We start from the raw sequence: 25,535 nt of genomic DNA on the forward strand, positions 1-25,535 counted from the left end.
TAATTAAACTAAGTTGAAAATGTATGAGGTAGTATGTTACAAGATTAATTCAACCCCACAAACGCGCAAGTGTAGTGTAGAGAGATTTTGCGTCATAAGTTTAATTCATACGTCATAGTCTCTAAGATAACATTCATTGTTATTTTGTTTACTCTAAATAAACAGAATAATCTATTTTATAGTGATGTAATTTTCTTTTAAATATACGCACAAAAAATAAACAGGAGCGAGCATTTGGTAGGTAGAAAGAACGCAATTTTTCGTGTGCGTACGCTACTGCGTCATACCTGCGTAAGCCTAACGTACTACGTCATAAATGCAAGAAGGAATGCTACCAAGTATTGTAATGGTGAAAGTTTGTAGTACACTCTTGTATACAAATAGGCTGATATGTAAAAATATGATGATAACCAATACAACCAGGATAGACATGTGAATCCAACCATATATTCTTTTTTGTATAAGAATAATGAGGGAATTATCATTAAATGCCCTCTTTCTTTTTACGCAGCCCTTCTACGCCCTGTACTAATACGCAATACCAAACAAAGCAATTCAGGTCAGGATTGGTATATATTTTCAAAATAGTGGTTTGAATTGTCATCAATACATTCAGTTAGTCAGATTTAGTTTTAGGTTTCTGTCTTTAAGTATTTCAACTGTGACTTTACCAGTGAAATGTAAAAAAATATTGCGTCATGAGAACTATTTTGTTTTTCGGAGGGACCGCAACACCGCCGACACGCCTGTACGAACAGCTGATCGAGGAAAACAAACTGAGGAGGGCTCAGAGCACCAAGCAATCATGACAGACGCAGCAGGCAGTTCCTCCTCGCCCATAGCGACGCAGGAAAAGAAATGTGAGGACACGACAGAGGAACCCGAGAGGAAAAAACCGAAGTTAGAGGGGCGAGAGAAGGAGGAAGAGGACAATAAATTGGAGCAGCGACTGGGAGGGATTTTGTGTTGTGCAGTATGTCTGGACTTACCCCGAGCTGGAGTATACCAGGTCAGTTATCGTATTTGTAGCGTTCGACCAGGTCATTTGGGATCCACGGTTCGGAGCCCCCATATCAATAAACTTGAAATCACCAGGATTTTCCGTATTTTCAGGTACAACGCTTGATAACATAAATGTTAAACAGTTTTCTTTGAGCAGAATATATACAAGAGAATTGCTCATCCTTCACTGTATAGCCACCAGACTGTCCGATTATAGTAATAGTTTGTATTTAACCATTTTTAAAGAATTTTCCATTTTGTATTTAGCTATCATTGTGTGAAAGAAAGCAATATTAAAAGGTAAAGTAAAGATTTCTTTACACAATACACTCATTTTGACTTGAGCCTTGGGACTGCATTGGGTGTAGAACAGACAAAGGACAGTTCTCGTTAAGTAAGTGGGAAGAGACTAGTAAACATTATATGTGTAGAGACAAAAGGACAGATTCAGACTCACTGTATTAGGAGTTGATGACTTTTAAATATCTTTCATATATTTATTTTTTTGCCGCTGACATCAAGGGAGTAGCATCAGTGAAAGAAGTTGATACTGGAGCCTTGTGAAATGGGTATAGACTTGTGAAAGTATCATATCAATATAAAGTACTGTTTCTTGTGGTTCCACATATAACAGTAGTTCATATTTTATGTTTGCTTTCAATAAAATATATGAAGTATAATTGAAATTTTTGTTTCCTATCGTTGTAATGATTTAGGAACCTGATCAGAATAATTGTTCACATTAAGAATTGATCAAAAAATGGGAAGGAAGATTTAAGATAAACTGGAATTTGTGTGCATTAAAAAAAGATTGATTATCCCTACCAAACTGGAAATCTTGAAATGAATAATATAGAAGTTTAAATATTAGTTGTATTTTATTAACCACTTCAGTTATGGGCATGGAGTCCATATTGTAGAACTTTGTGGAGAAAAATAGTGGTAATAATGATAATCAACTTGTTTATTGAATATTATGGTAACTCTTGCTTCACTAGTGGTCACAAAATCTGCCATGTGGATTCCACATCTTTTTTATTTTGAACAAGTCCTTGATTGGGATTTTATGCAAGAAAGAAACAGATAGCTAGATGACAAACAGAAGCTGGAAATACAGTTTACTGACAGGCATTGTTTTGAAATGTTCTTCTGGTCTTAAAAGGGGGTAACTGCTAAAGCCTTGTGGGCTTAACTGTGATATTGTAATTAATGGATTAATGTTTATTATACATAATTGGAATTACCCTGATACTAAAACTAGATATTATTACAGAGCCAGAAGCAAAGGTAGTATATGTTTACCTAGTTGCTGAAATGAAAATGTCTTGCTTTTCATGATGTTTATATAAAATTCTATATAGTCTAAGACTGCAATAAAGGTTTTGCATGAAGGTTTATCCAAGAGTCCAGTATTTGCTGATTATACTTTGAAGTCACTACAGTAGTTAAATATTTTATTCTTATTTTGATTCACTCAGAAAATCAAGAGACGAGGACAAGAGGTATGTATGGTGTACATAATTGTTATAATATGTTCATTATTGCTAAAACACTAAATAAAGATGAGAAATGTTTTTGTTCTAGTGCTCCAATGGGCATCTGATGTGTGCTGGATGCTTTACTCATCTGCTGGCTGATGCACGGATTCGTGATGAAACTGCAACTTGTCCCAACTGCCGTGTGGAAATTTCAAGGTCCCTTGCCACACGAAACTTAGGTTGGTTGATGACTGTTTTATGATTATGGTGTGCTCTAGATTATATTGCTCACTTGTGGATCTAGACAAGTGAGCACCTGGAGTCACTTTTGCCCCAGGTTCTTGAAAAATACTTGTAACCCTCAGGTGGCTGGCCACAACAGCCAGGTCAGCTTACAAATCACTCGGAGAAGAGATTATGTTTTGTTGTAGGGTGAGAGTAGGGCAGTGTAGAATGTGGTACTTGTAAATGTGGCAGATGTAGTTTGTTATCAGACCAGTGCTGTATTGGTACTGTTCTAGTGCATAGTGGTGACTTGAACACGTGTGTCAGCATAGTTTTTACTTGTCTTGGAAGTGATTTCTCAGGTTGATGTCTGGAGGAGATTAGTGAAGTATATAGAATTTGAAGGTCTATTTTAGTGTTTGTGATCTGATAGTGTATATATCTTTTTATTGATATGTGGTTCTGGGGGCAGGTTATTGTAGATATTTGAATAGAATGCTGCTGAAGTTGTTTTTCATTGCATTCAGGATGTTATGTTTATATATGGTGTGAAGGGTAAGAGGGTTCAAAGGTTCTTGCTTTGAACTGTGTGACTCATTCCCTTGAGAAGGATTTGGTTGATAAGTGTTGATGTTCCATTAGGATTGTTTTTGTGCACCTAGTTATTGTTCTTTAGGCAATGTGTTATTTGTAGAATGCCTTTGCTTTCTTAATTTTTGGACACTGGTGTGGATGCATACGAAGTATAGCTATTATGAGTTGTTTGTATATTTTCATAAGCATTTCTTCTCCCCAAATTCTATACTTCCCACTGTTCATGGTATGTTTAGTTTCTTGTCTTCACTATCAGGTCATTACTTTTTTTTTCTCAAGATTATTTTCAAATTTTTTTGTATCTATTCCTTCTTTCTGCCTCTCAATCTCTGTGTTGGGATCAACATTTTGTCTATCAACTTCATCTATCTTTCCTCCACCTTTGTTCATGTGAAGAGATGGTAATTAGTGATTATCTGATGTTAAATTTATGTAAATGTTGATGAAAGAGTATTAGGATGGTTTGGACACATGGAAAGAATGAGTGAAGAAAGACTAGTAAAAGAGGTATGGAAGGCAGATGTGGAGGGAGTGAACATGAGGGGACGTCCTAGGATGAGGTGGATGGATGGGGTGAAGGGGGCTTTGGGGAACAGGGGAATGTCTGTTGAGGAAGGACGGGAGAGGACAGAAGACAGGGGTGAATGGAGAATGGTTGTATATGGATGATGTTGTGATGCATGAGGTGGAATGGGCGGGGGGATGGGGGGTGAGGTAGTATGTGTGAGCAAAATTTGACGCAGCCCGAAGGGATTTCTCCCCGTCTTCTCCTTTTATGCAATGGGGGGACAGAGAGGTGGGGTCGCCGATTTAATGAAGCGGCCTTGCTGTGGATGTGCTGTGTCTTGCGACACTGCTTCTGACCCAGGGCAGTGGACAAGGTGCGGGGATGACCCGTCATCTGGGAGGTGCTAAGATAAGAGGGAGGGGTGTGGAGTGTATTCAGGGATGGAATGGGTGGGAATGATTTTATGCCTTTTCCTTTTTGGCTACCTCCCTTGTAAGGGGGAAAAAGCCTTGGTATATGTATTTATGTATTCCAATATGTTTATGAAAGGTGGCTGAGGTGCCTATTATTAATATTCTTGTCCCAGGCTCATTGATTGGGTGTCTGTAAATGACAAGAAATATGATTAGCGAGGTATATTGAATTTTTTTCCAGTGCAAAAATGTAATGATCAAAAGTTTGAAGTATCTGTTATGTGAGTTATATGGCAGAATAACTTGTATATAAGTCTTTCCTTTTGCAATATCAGCGGTTGAAAAGACTGTATTGGAGCTTCCTGCTGAGTGTCAGTTTTGCAGCCACAAGTATCCACGCAACACACTTGAGCGTCATGAAACTGAACTGTGTGAAGAAAGGTAAGCCCTACATGTTATGGTTTACAAGTGCTTCTGACCTCTTAGATAATATTGTGCACATTATGTTGTAGCAAATTAGATAAAGTAATACCCCTAAGATTTATTTCCTGAGACCAGTGTCTTATTGCAAGGCTTTTTTTAGGAGAGAAAGATGTGAAAATATGCTCAATCACTAGTGTTGAGTAGAATTCGAAGATTTGTGGTAGTACATCGCAATAGATACTGGGAGTTATGATCAATAACTGATAGTTTTTTCTATCACTTCAAATGATTCAAAGAAATTATTGTTGTGTATGCTTATACTGTATACATATATAATTCCCGTAATATCTATTACAGCAGACTATAATTTATTTTCTATTACTTATTGTTCAACAGGCTTGTCCGATGTGAATATCATGTCCTGGGGTGTGGTTGGCGTGGACCTCATCATGAGGTGTCAACTCATCAAGAGCAGTGCGGTCATCCCAAACACACAGGTTCTCAGGTACAGAAAATTTATTTACTTTTGTACCATAAAACATTGATAATTTCAGGCTTTGTTTGTATAACTAATTCACCCATAGGTTTTTTCCTATGCTAAATAAAATTGACTACATCTGGGACAAAATTTGTAAATTGAAACCTGGGTATCAATAGGATTAGTTTGATCATTCAATCCATTGTCTAGGTTCTCTCTTGTAGGAAACCTGTGGCCTCTAGAAAACAAGCCATGGCTACTGGTTCAGCCCATAGGTCACTCTGAACAGATATCATGGAGTTCTCTGGAGCAAGTACAGGGCAGTGCAGGATGATATCTTCAGAGTGGGGATTGCATCTAGGGAACTTGATGTCTGTTGCCAGCTCAGTTCTGTGCTGAGAGATGACCTAAACATACTGTATGTGTGCCAATGACACTTTCATATATTAGGAGTGTTTTTTCCTCAGTTGACATCTTAAGGCGTCTGGAAAAATAGGATTTGTAGGTCTCAAGGTTCGACCACATGGTGTTGATACCTAATATTAATTTTATAGCATAAACTACTGATAACTTAAAGTTTTGAAATGTTTCATTTGTATCTCCCAATCATCCCAGGGACCAGTGATGCAATATGGACAGAATGGTGTTTAAGTATTTTTAGTTGTTGCATACCTTTTTATTATTTGTTTATTAAAGGTACTATTTTTGCTTACATTATTTTCCAGGGAATACAGAAAGTACATGGATTTCTCATTTTATGTATGTTTAGAATATGCAATTCTGAAATAACGCAAGATAAAAAACCTAGTCATTTTTTCATATTACATGGATTATTTAGGAAGCTCGCTGGCTGAACGGGTTAGGGCGTCGTTACTTGTGGCGAAGGTCGTGGGGATGGCAGTTCGAATCCTGCCACCAGCGAAGTTGAACCAAGGGCATGGTTCATTAAATTCCATGCTACAAAGCCCTCTGTGAGCGGCACCGTCCTAGCCTTCCGATAGGGGGGGGTTTGTGACGTTAAACCATATCATCATCATCATGGATTATTTAGAATAAAACAATGTAAAAATCAAGTAAACAATAGTAAAACTTAATTGTTCACTTTATGCACTCCTTTCAGGAATGTATCCTTCGCATAAATAGAGAAATCCTTGTATTGTAGTCACTTTAAAGTTTATTCAGTAGCTTTTGAATAGAGATATAGATTTCATTACAGGTAAGATTACATATTTGATTCCTTTTCCACAGGTTTTGCCCCATCTTAATCGTCAGAAAGAACTTGCAGAGGAATCAGTCAAAACGCACAAACAGATTATGTCGGTTCTGTCATTTGAGAAGATAACATTTAATGGTGGGTCTACTGTTCTCATGTTTTTTTTCATGTCTTGATTTATATTATTCACTTATTTGTTGCCAAATATTGAGTAGGATAAGAGGGGAATGGTGGTTGCAGTGAGAAGGGCTAAGAAAATGACAGTGGTGGATGAAGAAAATGGAGGAGTATGAAAAGATGAGGTAAAAATGGTTATTAGAATGATGAGAGCTTGTAAGGCACCTGAATTAGATGGGTGTCTTGTGGAGTGTCTGAAAAAAGGGAGGTACAGTGATGGTGGACTGGCTGGTGAGGTTGTTTGATGTTAGTCTAAAGGAAGGTAGAGTGCCGGAGGACTAAAGGAATGCCTGCATAGTTCTGTTTTTACAAGGGAAAAGGGGATCAATGTGAGGGTAGTTGATTCAGAAGGATCAGTTTGTTGAATGTAGTTTGTAAGGCTTATGAGAGGGTTTTGATTTAGAGGGTTAGGATGTGAGAAAGATTTAGCAGAGGGTAAGGGTGTATTTTGGCTCTTTATGGATCTGGAAAAGGCTTATGACAAAGTAGAGAGAAAGGCACTGTGGGAGGTTTTGCAAATACATGGGATCGGAGGAAAGCTGTTAAGGGCAATCTAGATTTTTTATGAGAGTAGTAGAGTCTGTGTTAGAATTAGATTTGGAGAGAGTGAGTGCTTTGGGGTAAAGGTGAGACCTTGCCAGGGATGTGTTATGTTGTCTTGGGTGTTCAATATCTACATGGGGTGATGCAGAAGGTAGATGGAAGGGTAATGGGCAGGAGACTGGAGATGGTTAAAGAAAATGGATAGAAGTGGGAGGTGAGCTGGTTGTTGTTTGCTAACTACACTGCATTAGTGGCAGGATCAGAGGGGGGTTAAGGGAGTTAGTGACAGTCTGGGAAGGTGTGTAAGTGGAGAAAGTTGAAGGTAAGTGTAGATAAATGTAAGGTGATGAGATGTGCAAGGGGAGGAGATGGGAGCAATTTGGAAGTGAGTATTAAAGGAGAGAGGCTGGAGGAAGTGGATAGCTTTAGATACTTGGTCGCATGTGGCAGGAAAGCTAGTAGAGGTATATTGTAGATAGAAGCAAATAAATACTTTTGCGGATTAAAAAGTGTAGTGAGAAATAGACATTTGGGAATGAATGCTAAGCAGAGATTGTATGAAGGGGTGATTGGGTCAATAGCACTGTATGGGGCACAGGCATGGAACATAAGAGAGGAAGAATTTAAATGTGTTTGAGATGAAATGTCTTAGAAGTATGGTAGGGGTTACAAGGTTGGATAGAGTGAGAAACAAAGAAATGAGGAGGAGAGCAGGGGTGGAAAGGATTGAGGAGATAGGGTTGATGAAAGGGTATTGGGATGGTTTAGACTCCTGAAAGAATAAATGAAGAAAGATAAATAAAAGAAGTGTAGACAGCAGAGGTGGATAGAGTGAACTTGAGGGGATGACTGAGTATGAGAGGGATGGATGAGGTAAAAGGGGCATTGAGGAAGGAAAGGAAAAGGCAGAAGATAGGGGTGAATGGAGAATGGTTGTGTATGAATGATACTGTGATGCATGGAAGGGAGTGGGTGGGGGTTGGGGAGTGATTATGTACTAATGATATTTTGATGCAGCCTGAAGGGATTTCTCCCCATCTTCAGTGTTACTACATGAGGGGACAGAGAGGGCGGATTGCCGATTAAATGAAGCAGCCTTACTGTGGATGTACTGTGTCTTGCTGCATTGGTTCTGACCCAAGGCAATGGGCAAAATACAGGGATGACCCATCATTCAGGAGTTGCCAAGATGAGAAGGAGGGAGGGAGGGAGAGATGATGAATGGGAATGAAATGAATGGGAGTGGGATTATGCCCTTTGACTTTGGCTACCTCCCTTGTAGGGGGGAAAAAGCCCTTAATGGTATATGTATGTGTGTTGTTTATGTAATTATTTAGTATAACAGTAAAGAGATTGAGCAGGGTATTGTCATGAGCTGTGTTTTGCTGCATTGCTTCTGAATCGAGTAGTGTTGGATAGGGTGGGTGTAAGAGTGCTCAGGTGATTTGTGCATATGGAAAGCATGGATGAGGAAAGAATCCCATAAAAAGTGGAAAGCAGTCAATGGAGATGGAGTGAACTCAGGAAGAAGATCAAGAATTGGGCAGATAGGGCAGAAGAGGTTGTGGATGCATGTGGAATATTTATCCAGCAGAGAAGAGTCTAAAAGGTAGGAATGCATGAAGATTCCTTTAATCCAGGGAATCATGAATTCACAAAATAAAGAAAATATCACACGTCCTTGCACAGTTCTTCTCTTTCCTTTTCTCCTTTCTTGCATGATCTACTCCATGGAACCAACAGCAGGTTCCAGAAATTGGTCCTGCAAGACAGATTTCAGAGGAACTTTTCCCTGCTGACCATCTCCATAACCTGTCAACACCCTCACCTTCATCTGAAGGTGCAACCCCAAGGGGCTGACACTTGGTGTTTGGACTGGGTCCTAATATCTCTGTTAACATCATTTCTTCCACTTTTTCACATTGGGAGAACTGACAGCCAGTAAATCTTTTCTTCTACTCTCTCATTCACTCACTCTTTCCCTCCCACTCTTTTCCCCTTCTTCCTCTTTTCACTCCCTCTTTCTACTCTCTTCCTCACTCATCTACCTCCCCCACTCTGTCATTACCTCTCACCTCTGCTGATGTGTGTACCACATAAAGTAAAAGAATGCAAGGCCATGGGATCTGTACGGTAAGATTGAATTGTTTCTTCCAATTTAGGTCTTAAATACAGGTGACAGATGGGAAATTTTCAGTTGATATTATATTTTGTTTTATTTTCAGGAGATAACGAAAATTTACAAGGAAACACGTACCTAAATAATGCCTTCTTATGAAGGCTTTACATCATGTAAGAAGATACTCTTAGGTTTTTTGATAATTCTTTTGTTTCATTCATGGAAAATATTAAATGAAATTCTCATTATTTGTTTAGATTTGCAGTTAAAACCTTACCGAACTGATGAGTACATCCACAAACTTTTTTACGAGACCAGTCGATTCTCTGCCTTGGGTTACTTGTGGGTCATCAAGGCACGGCTTAATGATAACCAGAGAGATCCCCATCTCACTTGTACGCGCTACCTCACCTATCAGGTTTGTACATAGGAAGGTATTTTAATATTGTTTTGGCTGATCATGTGACTGATTAAAAACTGATTGCATGATTTTGCCCCTCAGGATCCTCTTGGGAATTTGTGTTGACATGATGACAATGATAATAATCTGTATCAATCTATATTTTTTTCCATTTTAAATTACAGCCCATAATCTTCTCTCCCATTTTTCATGCTTTTCAATATATGTGCATATTTATAGAACACTACACAAAACCAGACTCCCTATACAAATACTTTACATTTTCACAAACATGTTTGCCATATTCCTACATGCCCAGATATTCACATACATGTTCAAACAGGTATATATTTTGTTAACACAGCTTTATGTGTATTAGTGAATAGCCATGATATACTGATAGCCTGTAATGATAAAGAGTTTGTTTTTATAGTTGATAGTGAAGAGCAAGCCAAGTACTCCACTGGTTGTCCACTTCATGATTCTGCGAGGACCATTTGGTGATATGAGAGTGGAACCACACATTTGGCAGTTTGAGTTTACTGAGGCCAATACAGAAAGCCCCTTTTTTGCCCTTCCCCTTCCTGACAGTGCAGAATGTAATAAGCTCTTGGCTGCCCGTACCATTGACTTCAGGTTAGTTACAATCATCACATTTATTTTAACTACATTGCTAGACTTCTAAGGTGGTAGATATAATTAATGTTATCCTGAATATGTAATACAGAATGCTTTGTTTGTCATCATGATAGACTAATACAGAAATATATCTTAAAAGTTACTTTTTTCTGAAGTAGATTTATTCTTGATTCACCAACTTAACTTTTGCAGAACTTTTGAATTAGTATGTTTAAATACAGAGAGTGTTGTGTATTTGAGGTCACATGTGGTAGGAGAGGGAAGAGTGGAGGTGGAAGTAAATTGTAGACTGAGAGCAGCAAATAAATGCCTCGGGAGATTAAAAAGTGTCATGAGAATTAGGCATTTGGGAATGGATACAAAGAGGAGACTGTATGAAGGGATGATTGGGCCAACAGTACTGTAGGGCAGAGACCTGGAATTTAAGAGAGGAAAAGTTTAAATGCGTTTTGAAATTAAATGTCTTTGGAATATGGTAGGGGTTACAAGGTTGGATAGATTGAGAAACAAGGAGGTGAGAAGAGGAGCTGGGTTGGAAAAGGAAATGGTTTATAGGATGAAAGAGTATTGGGATGGTTTAGGCACATGTAAAGAGTGAGTGAAGAAAGATCAGTAAAAGAGGTATGGAAGGCAGAGGTGGAGGGAGTGAATTTTATAAGACGACTAAGGATTAGATGGAGAGATGGGGTGAAAGTGGCATTGAGCAAGAGGTGAATGTCTGTTGAGCAAGGGAGGGAGAATGTAGAAGATCGGGGTGAGTGGAGAATGGCTGTATAAAGATGATACTGTGATGCAAGGAAGGTAGGGGGGTTGAGGGTCACTGATTCAGTGAAGTGGCCTTGCTGTGGATATACTATGTCTTACTGCATTGCTTCTGACCCAGGACAGTGGGCAAATACAGGGATGACTCATCAATGAAGGGCTGTAAGGGGGAAAAGGCCCTTGGTATATAGATAGATGTTTAGATATAGATTTGTACATACATATACCAAGACTTTTTCCCCCTTACTAGGGAGGTAGCCAAAAAGGAAAAGGCATAAAATCATTCCCACCCATTCCATCCCTGAATACACTCCACACCCCTCCACCCTCCCTCCCATCTTAGCACCTCCTAGATGACGGGTCATCCCTGCACCCTGTCCACTGCCCTGGGTCAGAAGCAGTGTCGCAAGACACAGCACATCCACAGCAAGGCCGCTTCATTAAATCGGCGACCCCCCCTCTCCGTCCCCCCCATATAAAGGAGAGGACGGGGAGAAATCCCTTCATGCTGCGTCAAAATTTTGCTCACACACACTACCTCACCCCCCATTCCACCTCATGCATCACAACATCTTCCATATACAACCATTCTCCATTCACCCCTGTCTTCTGTCCTCTCCCTTGGATATGTAATAATTGATACCTCAAGTGTCACTGACTGGAAACCCACAGCCCTCAGCACCTGGTAATGGCTCTCAGTCCACCCCATATATTCTCTGTGAAGGAACAGACTATTGTTTAGTTTTATTAGTGTATGGTAGTTTCTCTGTCATCAGTTTATAGTAGTATGAGTTGGAAGAGGAGAGCAGTCACTATTTGTCAGATTTCCTTTTGTGAAAGGGTCAAGGATATATGATAAAAAGTTAATAGAAGGAGGTCCTGGACCCAGTCCATAAATTGTTGTTGTAGACCAATAGGTTATGGATGAGTCCAGTTGAGGAGCAAAAGTGTTTATTTGAACAATAATTGAAGGAAGGAAGAAATGAAGACACCTGCAAATGCATGTACAAATAAACCACAGGCAGACAGTACAACACATACCAAATTAATTTCTACTTGAACTTCTGCGTAAGACATATATCAGACTATTTACAAGTTACAATACTATACAGCATTGGTGACTCACCCAGTAGGTTATGCCTCAACGACATACAGAGGAGTAATGACTTGACTGTACCCAGTATAACAAACATTGACTTTGCTTGTGTCACATCACAAATAATTGCTGTATGTTTTGTGCAGAACAGCATTCATTTACAATTTATCTATAATCATATGATTTTATATTTTCATAGTACTACAGTACCAAACCCTCAGGGTTGCAGCTTTATATGGAAGTGAAGGTCTTGTCGGCTTTTGAAGACCACTATATGTTGTTACTATGTAGATGTGTTGATACTTAAACATGCATATTGAAATTTCTGTTGTTTTAGATGACATTGGAAGATAAGATTGGTCATCTGGAGACCTTTTGGTCCATAACAAAGATACAAATGGATTGTTTGATGGATAAAGGGTGGGTGCATGCCGTGGCTAGCCATCCCCTTTATAAGGGGCAAGGGTTCTTTTGGTAGATGTATGTACAATTAGGAAAGGGATGACCCTACATCCAGGAGGAACTGAGGTGAGAGAGAAATTATGGATGGGTTTTTGGGTGGTTGTACGGTGGCTACATGCTTTTACTCGGCTCCTTCCCTTATATTTGAGGAAACAAGGATTCCGTTGTTGGCTCCATCAAGTCCTGGAGTTTCTGGTAAAAATATATAAATATAAAATAAACATAACAGATATGATTTTCATGGTGTCTTATATGGGAAATAAGTTTTGTAAATCACAGTAATTATTATTATTTTATTTTATTTTTTACTTTTTCTTCCTCTGTGGATATGCTCTATATTTTGTCATTTCTTTATGCAGGCTTATGATGGGACTTGTGACCAAATAGGATCCACTCATGGAACCTGTAGGCCAAGCTACATAAAATGCATGCAACAAAGTGCAGCTTCACAAGTGAGTTTTGTGAAGAACTTTGTGGAGAATCATGAAGAGTATAGATGCGGTGCATCTAAATGAAGAATCATCACAAAGGATCTCGAAAAGTTAAGTGCTGGCAGAGGAAATCTATTAAGAATATACATGTGCAAGAGGAACTTGCATTTAAGGTCTGCATTGATAGAGCACTTGCAGTGGAAGTGAACAAATGCAGTTTTGTCTGTGTGTGAGGTCATCAGGCAAACTGATTTCAGTTGACATTATTTTTATTGTTCTGTGATTTGTAGGCAGTTGTAAGGTGTTTCCTGAAAAAGTGACATATGTACATTTAAGAAAGAGGTGCAAGAAGCACTAGCAAGCACCACTGATAAAGATCCATATTGCTGCAGTAATAGAAAGAAATGGTACATAGCTTCACTATCTGTTGTGCAGCAATGGATTTTTTTTTTTTCATTAAGTTTTCTCCTGACTCTGCAAAGGTACTTTTTTATTCATACTCTTAACATCTGTTGGTTTGTCTAGAGTGACAAAATATCTTATTATCAAACAGACACAGCTGTACTTTGTTTATACTCCAAAACTATTTTCAGTGCTTTATAATTGTTTAGTATTAGTATACTGAGCTAGACTAGTGGTATGGGAAATTGATTAAAGGTTTATTTAGATATCTAGATTTGGAATATTTATTGTAATAATGTTAAGTGAAAATAAATTTTAAATGATTCTAATAACTTAATAGTTATAAGATAAATTGATCATGAGCTTTAAGACAATTTTCCTGAATCCAATTTGGTACTAAATATTAAGGGTATGAAAAGTGGCCCAGAGAGTGGGAAAGTACTGCTATTATTTTTTTCATTTGTTTACTTTTTTCTCACTTTTTTTATCAATTCATTACTAACAAAATTGTGAAAAGAGATAATGCTTTTATGCAGCATTGTTATACATATTCCAGCATATTACTCTGTCACTGGTCACAGTGATATATTCTTATTTTTGTTTTGCTGATCTTTAGGCCCCTGGTGCCGGAGAGGGGGTGCAAAATTTAGCAATGACTTTTCTTTCCTTGGATGATTAAGTGTAGACATGAATATGTATCATTTAGTTCTTATTTAATCATTGACTCAAAGCCTGAAGAGTTCACCCAAGGAACTGTGCTCAAAAAATAATGTTTACCCCATTGGGATCAAAAGGAGACTATAAATCTTTCATTATTATAGAGTAAAGCAATCATTGCTGATTTCTACATACTCTCCTAATGGTAACTTTAAAAGATGCACAATATTTTGACTATATACCTACATCATATACACAAAAGCTGCCTTGATGGGAAAATACTAGAAATGATTGTGTCGATAATGGGCCATTGTGAATAGAAAATTCCCTCCACTAAGAATATAGCCACATACACCAGAACTATCTGTTTCTCTTCTCTGCACTTCTCCCATAGTATGTCTTTGAAAGTTCCACTTACATTTATTTTCCAAACCATTATCAGTCCATCCTACAACAGCCTACTGTCACCCCATGATTTCTTTCTGTCTTTCTTTCCTTTCCTTTCCTTTTTTTTTTTTACTGTGTTGCGATCCCTTCTCATTACTATTTTCATTCAGTTTGCATAAGCTTTGCCAAGCTGCAGCAGTTCTGTGTTCATTCAGTGTCGACAGAATAGATATTATGAAAGTGAAAGTTACTGAACTTCATCTGATCTCATGTGTGCCTTGCACTCAATAAAACTTCTGTAGCTAATATTTGTGTCATGAATTTTTATGACTTTGTTTATACAAATGTGCACATGCATTCATATGTGTATATATGTACTGTACCAGTCTAGTATGTGGGATGCAATCTCTCCTTTTAATTATTTAGAGGCAAGTTTGGTTTGGAGACACCTACCAACTCTCTAAGTAACTACCCCTTGGGGAGAGATACTGTAGATGGAAAAAATGTATAAAGGTACATGTATTTGAAATATGAAGAGCAACATACCTTCCTCTAATAGGGAATAAGGAGTTACCCCATCTCTCCAGTCATGAACTGCTTACCTCAGCTGCAAAGGTTGAGTGATCTGCTGTTGACGAAAAAGAGAATATATATATATTATACATATACACACATATGTATCAGAAGCCAGTACAGCTAAACAGTGGTAAATCACACATAACATTCATGCAATTAGAAGACTGTTGGAGTTTGATACTCATCAGTTTAAGTGATTTCCACCATGAACATATATGGATATATGCAGGACCAAGTGTTCACCACTCCAGAAAATAATTAATTTGCATTCTCTATTGAGGACTAAAACTGTATTGAAAATTCTTTTCTAGCATCTTTTAGTCCAGAGACACTAGGTACTGTGCTTACAATTATAGAGCCAGTGAAACCAACCCCATGCAAGGGATAAGGCCATAAACTGAAAAGAATGTACTGTAAACACTTATGTATGTGTATGTATAAGAATATATATACTTGCACACTTTTGTCAAGCTGGCATGTCCCACTGCTGTCTTTAAGTTTCTCTGTCAGTCATAGTGAAGGTACTATGTATATCCATATGCATGTGTGTGTGTGTTTGTAAGTTTGGGAGCAAAAATTTATTTTAAACAAGGAGTGAGTTCAGGTGGTGTTGTGCTTTTCCAGTTGTCTGGAGTTTGAGGAAGATGTTATGTATTAGATGTTTAGTGTCAAACCAGACCTTAGATTGGTTTTGTTGCAAGTCGCCATATATTACACCCATTCCTTGAAACAATATCTTTTAGTGACAGATTTCGTAAAGATATTGGGTTTGCCCCATGAGCACGTCACTTCTTTTTGATGTACTGTAAAAGTATTATGTTGTTAGGTGACTAATGATAATACTTGTTGCCTTGAGTTTCACTGGCTAGCAACAGTTTTTAAGTCCTCTCATAGAACTCTCCGGGAAGAAATGTGTTGTCAGCTTTCCATGTATGAAAAGGTAGAGGAAATAAAGTTGAAGCTGATAAAGAGAGACCATGGGCTTATTCCAGAGCCTAAGCGTAGGACTGCACCTTTAGGTTGAGGTGAGGGTGTCGACAGGTTTTGTAAATGGGCAACAGGGGATGATTTTCTCATGATATCCATATTGCTGGACCACCACTTGCAAATACCCATCATTGGTCCCTCTGGTGACAGATCTTTGGAGGAATCAACCAGATGTCTTTCTTGAACAAATGCAGCTTTGGTAGAATTAGTCTTTGTATTAGACCCTTTTTTCCAATGTCTGTTGTCTATTTTTCTCTTGTATATTATGTCGGCTAATGTTCCTGCTCTTCACCTAATGTTCTTTTTTTCTATACTTGACATTTTCCTCTTAATTTTAAGTTTTTCTTAATGCTGCCCAGGCCCTATCCTTAAATAAATCCATCGTTTTTTGGCCTTATTCCCCTCTTTCACATTGGCAGAGTTGGCAACAGAAAAATACTCAGTTGAGTTAGCATGTTAGTTCGGATTGAAAGGATAGGGCCAGACATATAATTTCAGATAAGTTGCAATGCATAAGTCTTTCAATGTGAATAGTTCTAAAGACTGTAGGCTAGGCAGTTATGATAGTAATGCAAGGAAATTTGTGTAGATATTTTATGTATTTGAATTACTTTTCCATGGTAATACTTTTTCTTTTGTTTCTTATTTATATTAGATCTCCTTTTCATTTACTATCTTTCAAACTTGTACTATACCATGTTCTTCTAATTTTGATTTGGCTGTTGCTTTATAATGCATCTCTTTACATATCTAAAGTTGGGATAGTAGTAGGTATCTGAGTAAATCATATGCAAAAGAATGGTTTATGCTTGATATTCTTGTCAAAATTGTTTCATCCAATTCCCATTTTTACTTTGTACTCTGCATACAACTGTACATTCATTTTTGTATGACAGAATCTCATTTGGGAGGGAGTCATATAAATTTATATAGCTTGTTTGATTGATTTTGGTATGGATATACTTGATCTAATTCAGACTTTATCATGAGTAGATATAAACTTAGTTGCACCAAGTTTGAAGCTGTTTTTGTTGACCATTTGGGCTGTACAAAGGAGTCGATAATGAACACAAATATTAACTATTTAAGAAATCATAGTTGCATCTTTTGAAAAATATATGTAAGTGATTTTAATATTGGATAGAAATTACAAAGTTGCTCAGTTTATTTTGTTAGAGTTCAGAAAATGTAAAATTAAGGAATTTATGAAAGTCTGACAATCAAGAGTAGATCTTGAATAGCTTTTTCTATAAGATGTGTCATCAGGAATCCTTATTTCTTTGACTCAGATTCTTTGCAGTATAATTTTATTATGTTAAGGAGTGAAGGATAGTTTAGTAGAGTACCAATTTTTTGTCATCATTGCTATTAGGTTTGATATGACTTTATTGTAAAATTTCATGTAATAATAATTATAATGATAATAATAATGATAGTGATAACAATTGTTGTCTTGAGCTTCACTGATAAAACTTGCAGCTCGAGGTGGTGAGCTACAGTCTTTGGGCAGTCCCATAGATCTCTGAGAAGAAACATTGGGAGCAGTCATTGGTTGTTTGCTCTTCTGATTTGAAATAGTGTAGGAAAGATCGTCAGAGTTGATATAGATCTTGAGCCTTGTCTGAATACTTACTGGCAACCTTTCAGGGGGTGGGAGAAAATTCTTTCCAGCATATGTCTTTGAGCAAGAATCCATTGTTGGTGATTTTGATTTGGTCAAAATCATCAACAATGGATTCTTGCTCAAAGACATAGGTTGGTACCTAAATTTCATTACCTAAAATCCATATTTTGTAGACTCAACATGAATTAAGTTAATGTATATTTTATGTAAACCACTGAAATTCATGAAATTAAGCATGGTAAAGATAATTTGTTTTCTATATTTTGCTCAATTTTATTCATATCAAACCCAATCCATTTGTCATGATAATTACAAAAGTTGTGAACACCAAAAGAAAAGAAAATATTACAGTCAGATCAAAGAAATGTTTCTTTAATGTTACTGTATGGGTTGTTGAGAATTGGGTGCTTTGTTTATCCTTCAAAGGAGCTGAGGTTTCTCCTAGATGAATAGAATAATTTGGTGTTCAAGTAGAATTCATGAATGCAGTGACACACTTCACTGGATTAATGGGATAATAAAAATAGCATTTAAGACTGCTGAAGATTTCTAATTAATTGAAATAGTATAGCTCTGACCAGAATAAGATTCCTTGTGCAGTAACATTACTCAGTGAATAAAAGACATATTGTATGTATCTGAAGGAACTAAAATTATACTTCGAATTCACAGCACCAGGTTGTTAAGAATTATAAGAAATAGTGGTGCATTTTCTATTTGATAAGATTTATCCATTATTATTTATATATATATATTTTTTTTTGTATTTTACTTTGTTTAAGAAGTCAGGTAGAGGAAATAGCAACAAAACTATGTCAACAGTGCATCATTAATAAAAGTGTGGTATGGTTCTTTTCTTTCCCATAGATTTCTAAAAAGAAACACTTAAGTGTTGTTTGTATTGTATTTGTATGGGTCTGTTTCTGTATCACCAGTTGGTGAGAAGAGGAGACAGGAAGCAATTGCTGGTTGGCATCTCTTCTTACGTGAAAAATTGGAAGAAAGAAAATGTTGATAGATATCTTGGGTCCACTCCAGAAAATTAATACCAGCACTTCAGGGGCTGCCCCTCTAGATGGAGGTGAACAAGTTAATAGAATTTTAGAATTAGTAGCAGGGAGTTGGTTCTTTCTCGCATCTATCTCACAGGACCACCACAAGCAGGTGCCCATTGTTAAACTTTGCATGTTTAGTATCCAGGTCCAAATGTTGGAACCTTTGTATAAAGTCAAGGCATTGCTGTAAAAAGTATAGTACTTTGACAAATATTAGTTTATTTCATGGAGAATATAAAGAATACTTTTTCGTTATACCTGCATTACTTCAGTGCTAAATAGGTTGGCCATTTATTCTATTCTATTCTATCCATATGTCAATAGGCTTCTTACCCTTTGTAATGCAGGTAGCCAAGATCTTTTATGACAAAGATGTAATTAATTACATGATTTCATGCATCATACTTTTCTTCCTAATTCCCATTCCATCAGTCTTCTTATTGTTTATTCACTGTTTGATTAAACAGCAAATTGTGAACAAAAAACTTAGGTGTTCTGACTTGTGTTCATGCTAAGATATTTATGATAAGGATTATTTTGGTGCATTGTATATGAAGGTAGTGTGATGACAAGAAAGACCCATCCACTGCCTCTCCTCGTGCAGCCCAAATTGGATCATAAGACCAAGTTTTTGAAAAAAGCAGCACTATTGTTTCAAGAGCTTGCTTTGGTTTTTAAATGAATTATTTATTGTTATAAAAGCTAGTCATTTTTCATTTGTTTCTGTTTATCATATCCAGAGTCAAAAAGTGTAAAAGAAATACTTCAAATTGTAGAGGATGATCTTTGAATTATATTATATCGCTTATAGAAATGTATTATTATTCCTTTATAATGACTCCTTACATTATCATACAATAGAATTTTTTAAAATGAATATAGATAAAAATTAACAAGTGTCTCTAACCAAGTAGTCATTGATGTTACAAACATTAGGAATACTATGTAGATATCAAGTGCATATGAATTTTATACAGGCCAAGGGAAGATCACAAAGACTATAACAAAAAAAAAGACCCTGTTATTTTCCAGTGATTATTTATATACATAATATATATATTTATATACATATGGAGAAAAATGGGAGATAAGCCAGTTATTGTTTGCTGACAACACTGTGCTTGTAGCAGGATCAGAGAAGGGATTAAGGAAGTTAGTGATGGATTTTGGGAAGGTGTGCAAAAAAAAAGGAAGTTGAAAATAAATGTGGATAAAAGTAAGATGATTAGCTGTACAAGGGGAAAGGATGGCAGCAAACTGGAAGTGAGTATTAAGGGAGAGAGAATTGGGGGAAGTGGATAGTTTAGATACTTGAGGGCAAATGTGGCAGGAAAGGGAGGGGTGGAGATAAAATGTAGATTGAGAGAAGCAAATACATACATTGGTGGATTAAAAAGTGTAATGAGAAATAGACATTTGGGAAAGGATGCTAAGAGGAGATTGCATGAAGGGGTAATTGTACTGACAGCACTATATGGGGCAGGAACATGGAACATAGGAGAGGAGGAGTTTAAATGTGTTTGAGATGAAATGCCTGAGAAGTATGGTAGGTATTACAAGGTTGGATAGAGTGAGAAACAAGGAGGAAAGCAGAGGTGGAGAGGGAGTTTGCGGGTAGGGTTGATGAAAGAATGTTGGGATGGTTTGGACGTATGAAGGAATGATGAGGAGAGATTCGTAAGAGAAGTGTGGAGGCAGGGGTGTATGGAATGAGCATGAGAGAGTGACCAAGGATAAGATGGATGGATGGGGTAAAAGGGGCACTGGGAAAGAGGGGGATGTCTTTTAAAGAAGGAAGGGAGGAGACAGAAGATAGGGGTGAGTGGAGAGGGGCTGTGTATGGATGATGCTGTGATGCATGGGAGTGGGTAGGGGATTAGGAAGTATGCGTGAATGATATTCTAACACAGCCCAAGGGATTTCTCCCTGTCTTCTCTTTCTCTGCATGATGAGACAAAGAGGGAGGGTCGCCAATTAAATGAAGCAGCCTTGCTGTGGATGTGCTGTGTCTTGCTGAATTGCTTCTGACCTAGGGCAGTGGGTGAGATGCAGGGATGACCCATCATCCAGGAGGAGCCAAAAAAAGAGGGAGGGTGGGGTGGAGTATGTGGGGGTGAGGTGGGTGAGAGTGGATTTATGCATTTGACTTTGGCTACCTCCCTTGTAAAGGAAAAAAACTTTGGTATATGTATGTATGTATGTACATACATGTACATAGTAAACCCTCCCTATAATGAAATAACTGGGGGGTCGTGGGGTTCATTCATGAAAGCCAAAACTTAACCACAAAATCGATGTACAGAAAGTCCTTGGGACAAACCCTTTTTCCAAACAATCCACAACTTGCCATCTGCATTGTGTAAGCATGTCAGTTACAAAGACTGTTTACTTTGACCCTTTTCAATGTTTGTGATCCCTTGAATATGGAGTGGCATTTGATAGGCTTAATTAAAGTGTTCGTTTAAAGCCAAAAGTTATGTTGAGGTATTTTAATGCAAGGTTTTGCTAATATACATTTCAAAGACCCATACTAATTAGGAGTATAACCCTGCCTGGGCAATGGCGTGCTGAGAGGGGGGGTTGTACAGACATAAACTCAAAAGAATGAAAAAAAGACAAAAGCTCACTCCTTTATATTTTCTTTCTTAAATTGTAATACATCATGCAAATATACACATGTTATCACATGTTTTATCATAATAATATATTGGATATATCACTTCTATATTTTCTTTATTAAATCATAATACATCATACAAAATTTTGTTGTTGCATATCAGTTTATGATTGATGAAAGTCAAAAGGAACTCGTGTAGATAATGTAGATATATGTCAATGCGGCCAATATGTACTGTGTATTTTGATAAAAAAAATACCATAACCATGTAATGTATATCTTTGATTTTGCCCCCTCTCCCCCCCCCCAAAAAAAAAAAATCCTGCGGACACCCTGCATCTATTTATGGTGTATAAATATGAAAGTGAGACATTTTATATCATGTTCACTTATCTCATCATGGCAACACTAGTAGATGTGCAAAATTGTAATGATAAACCCATATCAATGATAATATTTGGTTCTTAGCACGTAATTTTTTTTTTTATTAAGGGTGCCAGCTTATGTCTAGTGAGCATTTTTGTAAGCTTATGTCGTGGAATCGAGAGCGGGGTCAAATGGAATGAGGGAGGCATCTAATCAGAGTGAAACAAGATAAAACATATGATACAATTGGTTGATTTATATTCAAATTGAATACAGTATTCAATGTTTTGTTTATTTTTACATATTCAAAATATCACCCTTTCTCATATTTTTCTCAGTACCGGGCTTATACTTGAATCTTTGGTTCATACAATCAAGGAGTTACAGGCATCATCAGATTTCCTCTCGCGTACGTCTGGGTCTTTAAAAAACCCTGATCTTTCCAAATTGCCCCGACATAACTCTTACTGAACAAAATACATCGTAAGTACATGTGTAAGTAAAACATGTCACACCAACTTCACATCACTAAATTTATACTTTAATGCATTGATGGCATACGTATCTAAAACTCTTCACCTCCTCCTTCTCACCTTTTAAACTCATCTCTAATTCAAGAACACAATCATCCCGTGTAGATATCATCACCTTTTGTGCACATTTACACCTTTCTCTTACCCTCCCAAATTCTACCATCGGCTGCTTCAGTCTATCCTCCTACTTTGTTATATTTGAATTGTCATAAAAAGTATCAGCTCCCACTCCCTTCCACTCTCACCTACTCCGACCTCCTGCGGCTCCGTAACACCCCTTTGTTTACTTCACTCCTCCGTTCATAGGCACGTTGAACAACCAAGACATTATTCAGCCTTAACACCGCTCTTCAAAACACTCGCTCCATTGCTGTCCCTTCCAGAAGTTCCCATCACAATTCAAAATGTCTCTGGGAACCCAATCCTCCAGCGATGCTAAATGTGAGGAAAAAAACGTTGTATCCGAAAAAATAAATAAAAACAATCAAGACCCACACATGCTGGCTGTCCTCACATCTTTGGAACCGACGTTTTGGGACAGCACTAACACACTAAGAACAGGGCCCTTGATTTACAATATCACATACAGTATACTACTGGAATACCCAATAGCTCTTTCCTACATCCACCTCTATTCTCATACGCGCCTTCAAACAAGTCACACTACACCAGGGGTTCTTAACCTTTTTTCTCCAATTCCCCACTTTTTAGTGAGCCAACTCTCCATTTCCCACCACAGCATCGGTCTTTGACAAATTCGATTTTAACCCATGCAGTGTTTAGTACGTAAATATACAGTGTTGTCACTTTTACCCAAAAATGACTTACAATACCTCATATATTGGTTGTTTTTGTTATTAAAACAGTCTGTAAATGGTTGTGATTTGTAAAGTAAGTCAACATTTGGATGTAATGTATTAAATTTTGAAGCACTATCGATTATTTGTGGGTGGAAACAAATTCACGAAATGTGACAACAAGAAGACACCAGAAACAAACAAAAAGAAACAAAAATACATCGATTAAAAAAGAAAAAAAAAACAGTGGTTCTTCTGTCCAACCGGTCATTCCCCACTTGGCAACTCCGCAATTCCCCACCAGTGGGGAATTCCCCACAGGTTAAGAACCACTGCACTACACCATCACACTATGATCTCTCCATTAACCAAACAATAAGTAAACCCATATTATTTCTAACACTATACAGATACCCTCATGTTTTCCAACTTCCCTCATACACCTTGTATCTCCTGCTTCCACATGACTTCTAACCCTTGCATTCATTTTCCAGGTATTATTCTTGCGCGCTTTGCTTTCATTATTTCTACTAACATACGTTTATGTCACCATAACATCATCATCTTCATCATCATTATATAGTTTTATTGTTAATATTATTATTATTATCATCATTATTATCATCATTCGTTATTGTCGTCGACGACGTCACTGCATGGTTACCTGTTCCAGTTGATGGTTGCAGTGGTGTCAACAACTCACTATTGCACCACCAAGAATATCCACGAATTAACCATGCTGCCATGTAACCTTTGAGAAAAGTCATGATTGGAAAAATTAAGTAGGTTAGATGACCAGAGTTTATTGAAAGGTCAAAGAGGAGAGCTCAATCCGTAGATCAGTGAAAATTCTGGAGCAGCGAAGTGAGACCAAACGATGCAGCTGTGAAATAAAGAAGACTTTTAAAAAATAAACAACGTACTGGGAAATCATAAAATTTATCTATAGATAAAAAAATGTTGGTCATTTCAAGCAAAATTTATATAAAATGCGTCTAATACATTCCCTCTGTTTCAACAGTACTTTGTTCCGTTAGGGAAGAGGAAACACGCGAATGTACTTACATAAGCGACCTTTGAAAAGTAGCCCCTCCCAGTTAATCTCCTTCGCAACAATGCCTTAATATATTTTGGTCTGGGCAACGCAAACTGATTTTATTTTGGTTTGGATAGGACCTTGTGCTGTCTCATTCACATTCAATCCCGTTGTATGTGTATATATATATATATATATATATATATATATATATATATATATATATATATATATATATATATATATATATATATATATATTGTGGCATCATGACGTGTAAGAGTGGTAGAATATACACGATTGGGAAAGAGACTATTCGTGACCGGTTTCTCCTCACAAGACGAAACCGGTCATAAATAGTCTCACAATCGTGTAATTTCTATTCTTACCACTCATACAAATATACATACATACATATATGTATATATATATATATATATATATATATATATATATATATATATATATATATATATATATATATATATATATATATTATTCCATTTGTGTTGGACTTCAGTGTAGTGTAGTACCTCTTCTTATGTTCTATTTTAATATATTTTGTTTGTTTATTCTATCTGTGTATATGCATAATTCTAAAGGAAGATCCAGTGAAATAAATTTGTTTTAATCGGTTTGTTTATAACTCCGTTCAGTTTGTTCAAAAACGGGCATTTAACATGGCAATTTCAAACGTTCAGCATACATTTTCAGAAAATCAGATTTTGGTTTAAGAACTGGATTTTTTTTTTTTTTTCATCTTGCATCAGAGGAGAAGTCCAATATCATATCAGCAACAGTTGAAGCAGAACGATTATGTTTCGTCCTAGTACCTGCATATTTTTCCTTTCGGGGTAAGGAATTAATTTCCAAATAAGCCTTGAGAACATTTTGCTAAAGATAAAAGAAGTCCTCTCTAATGCATTTCATGCAAACTGACCAGAAACTCGGTTTTGTAATTATAGAGTTTATTTCTATTTTTCAGAAATGTTTACCCTAAAAAGCAAACTTAATATACGCAAATCTAACCTACCTAACCTAACCTACCTGCAAAAATGAAATAGTAGTTATTTCAAATATGACAATCACAGTCATGCCTAATATACGAAGTTCTGAACGAATCCAGTAACACCCCTCCCCCCTCCCACTTCGCTGCCCAGCTACATAATCCTTATCTGTGCCACTGTGGTATAGGAACAGGGCGTGGAAGGCCGGAGGAGGATGGGGGGACGTGGGAAGCCAAACAAAGAATGTTGTTGGAGTCGGCCTATCCAATATTTTCGCAAAAGAGTTTCACAGTGGCTATTTTTTTTTTCTACTGTGACCAAGAAAACAATAACGTGTTCAGTACATGGCATTCATAACTGGATATTTTAATTCAAATAATAACCAGACAAAGGGTGTTACAGAAAAATACAGTAGCTGCGCAATGGGGACATAGAATATACTCGACCATTGCATACGACCTCAAACTTTCCCCAAAATTTGTCTAATTTTTAGGTATTTTCTTAGGATGGCTCCCCCCTCCCCCCCCA

The 25,535-nt window shown here is 37.1% G+C and overlaps 1 protein-coding gene across 1 annotated transcript; it reads left to right on the forward strand.

The window, feature by feature from the left end:
• Window positions 1-737: 737 nt before the first annotated feature.
• LOC143026426 (zinc finger TRAF-type-containing protein 1 homolog) lies at window positions 738-19,363 on the forward strand. The gene is made up of 8 exons (XM_076186768.1): window positions 738-1,009; window positions 2,587-2,719; window positions 4,556-4,661; window positions 5,040-5,148; window positions 6,370-6,472; window positions 9,431-9,591; window positions 10,007-10,209; window positions 12,892-19,363. Exons 1-8 carry the CDS (start codon window positions 806-808, stop codon window positions 12,917-12,919), a joined length of 1,047 nt encoding a protein of 348 aa, XP_076042883.1. The 5' UTR covers window positions 738-805; the 3' UTR covers window positions 12,920-19,363.
• The last annotated feature ends 6,172 nt before the right edge of the window (window positions 19,364-25,535 follow it).

The sequence above is a fragment of the Oratosquilla oratoria genome, chromosome 6 (genome assembly GCF_046742065.1).
Source record: "Oratosquilla oratoria isolate Oo_2021 chromosome 6, ASM4674206v1, whole genome shotgun sequence".
Classification (NCBI taxonomy): domain Eukaryota; kingdom Metazoa; phylum Arthropoda; class Malacostraca; order Stomatopoda; family Squillidae; genus Oratosquilla; species Oratosquilla oratoria.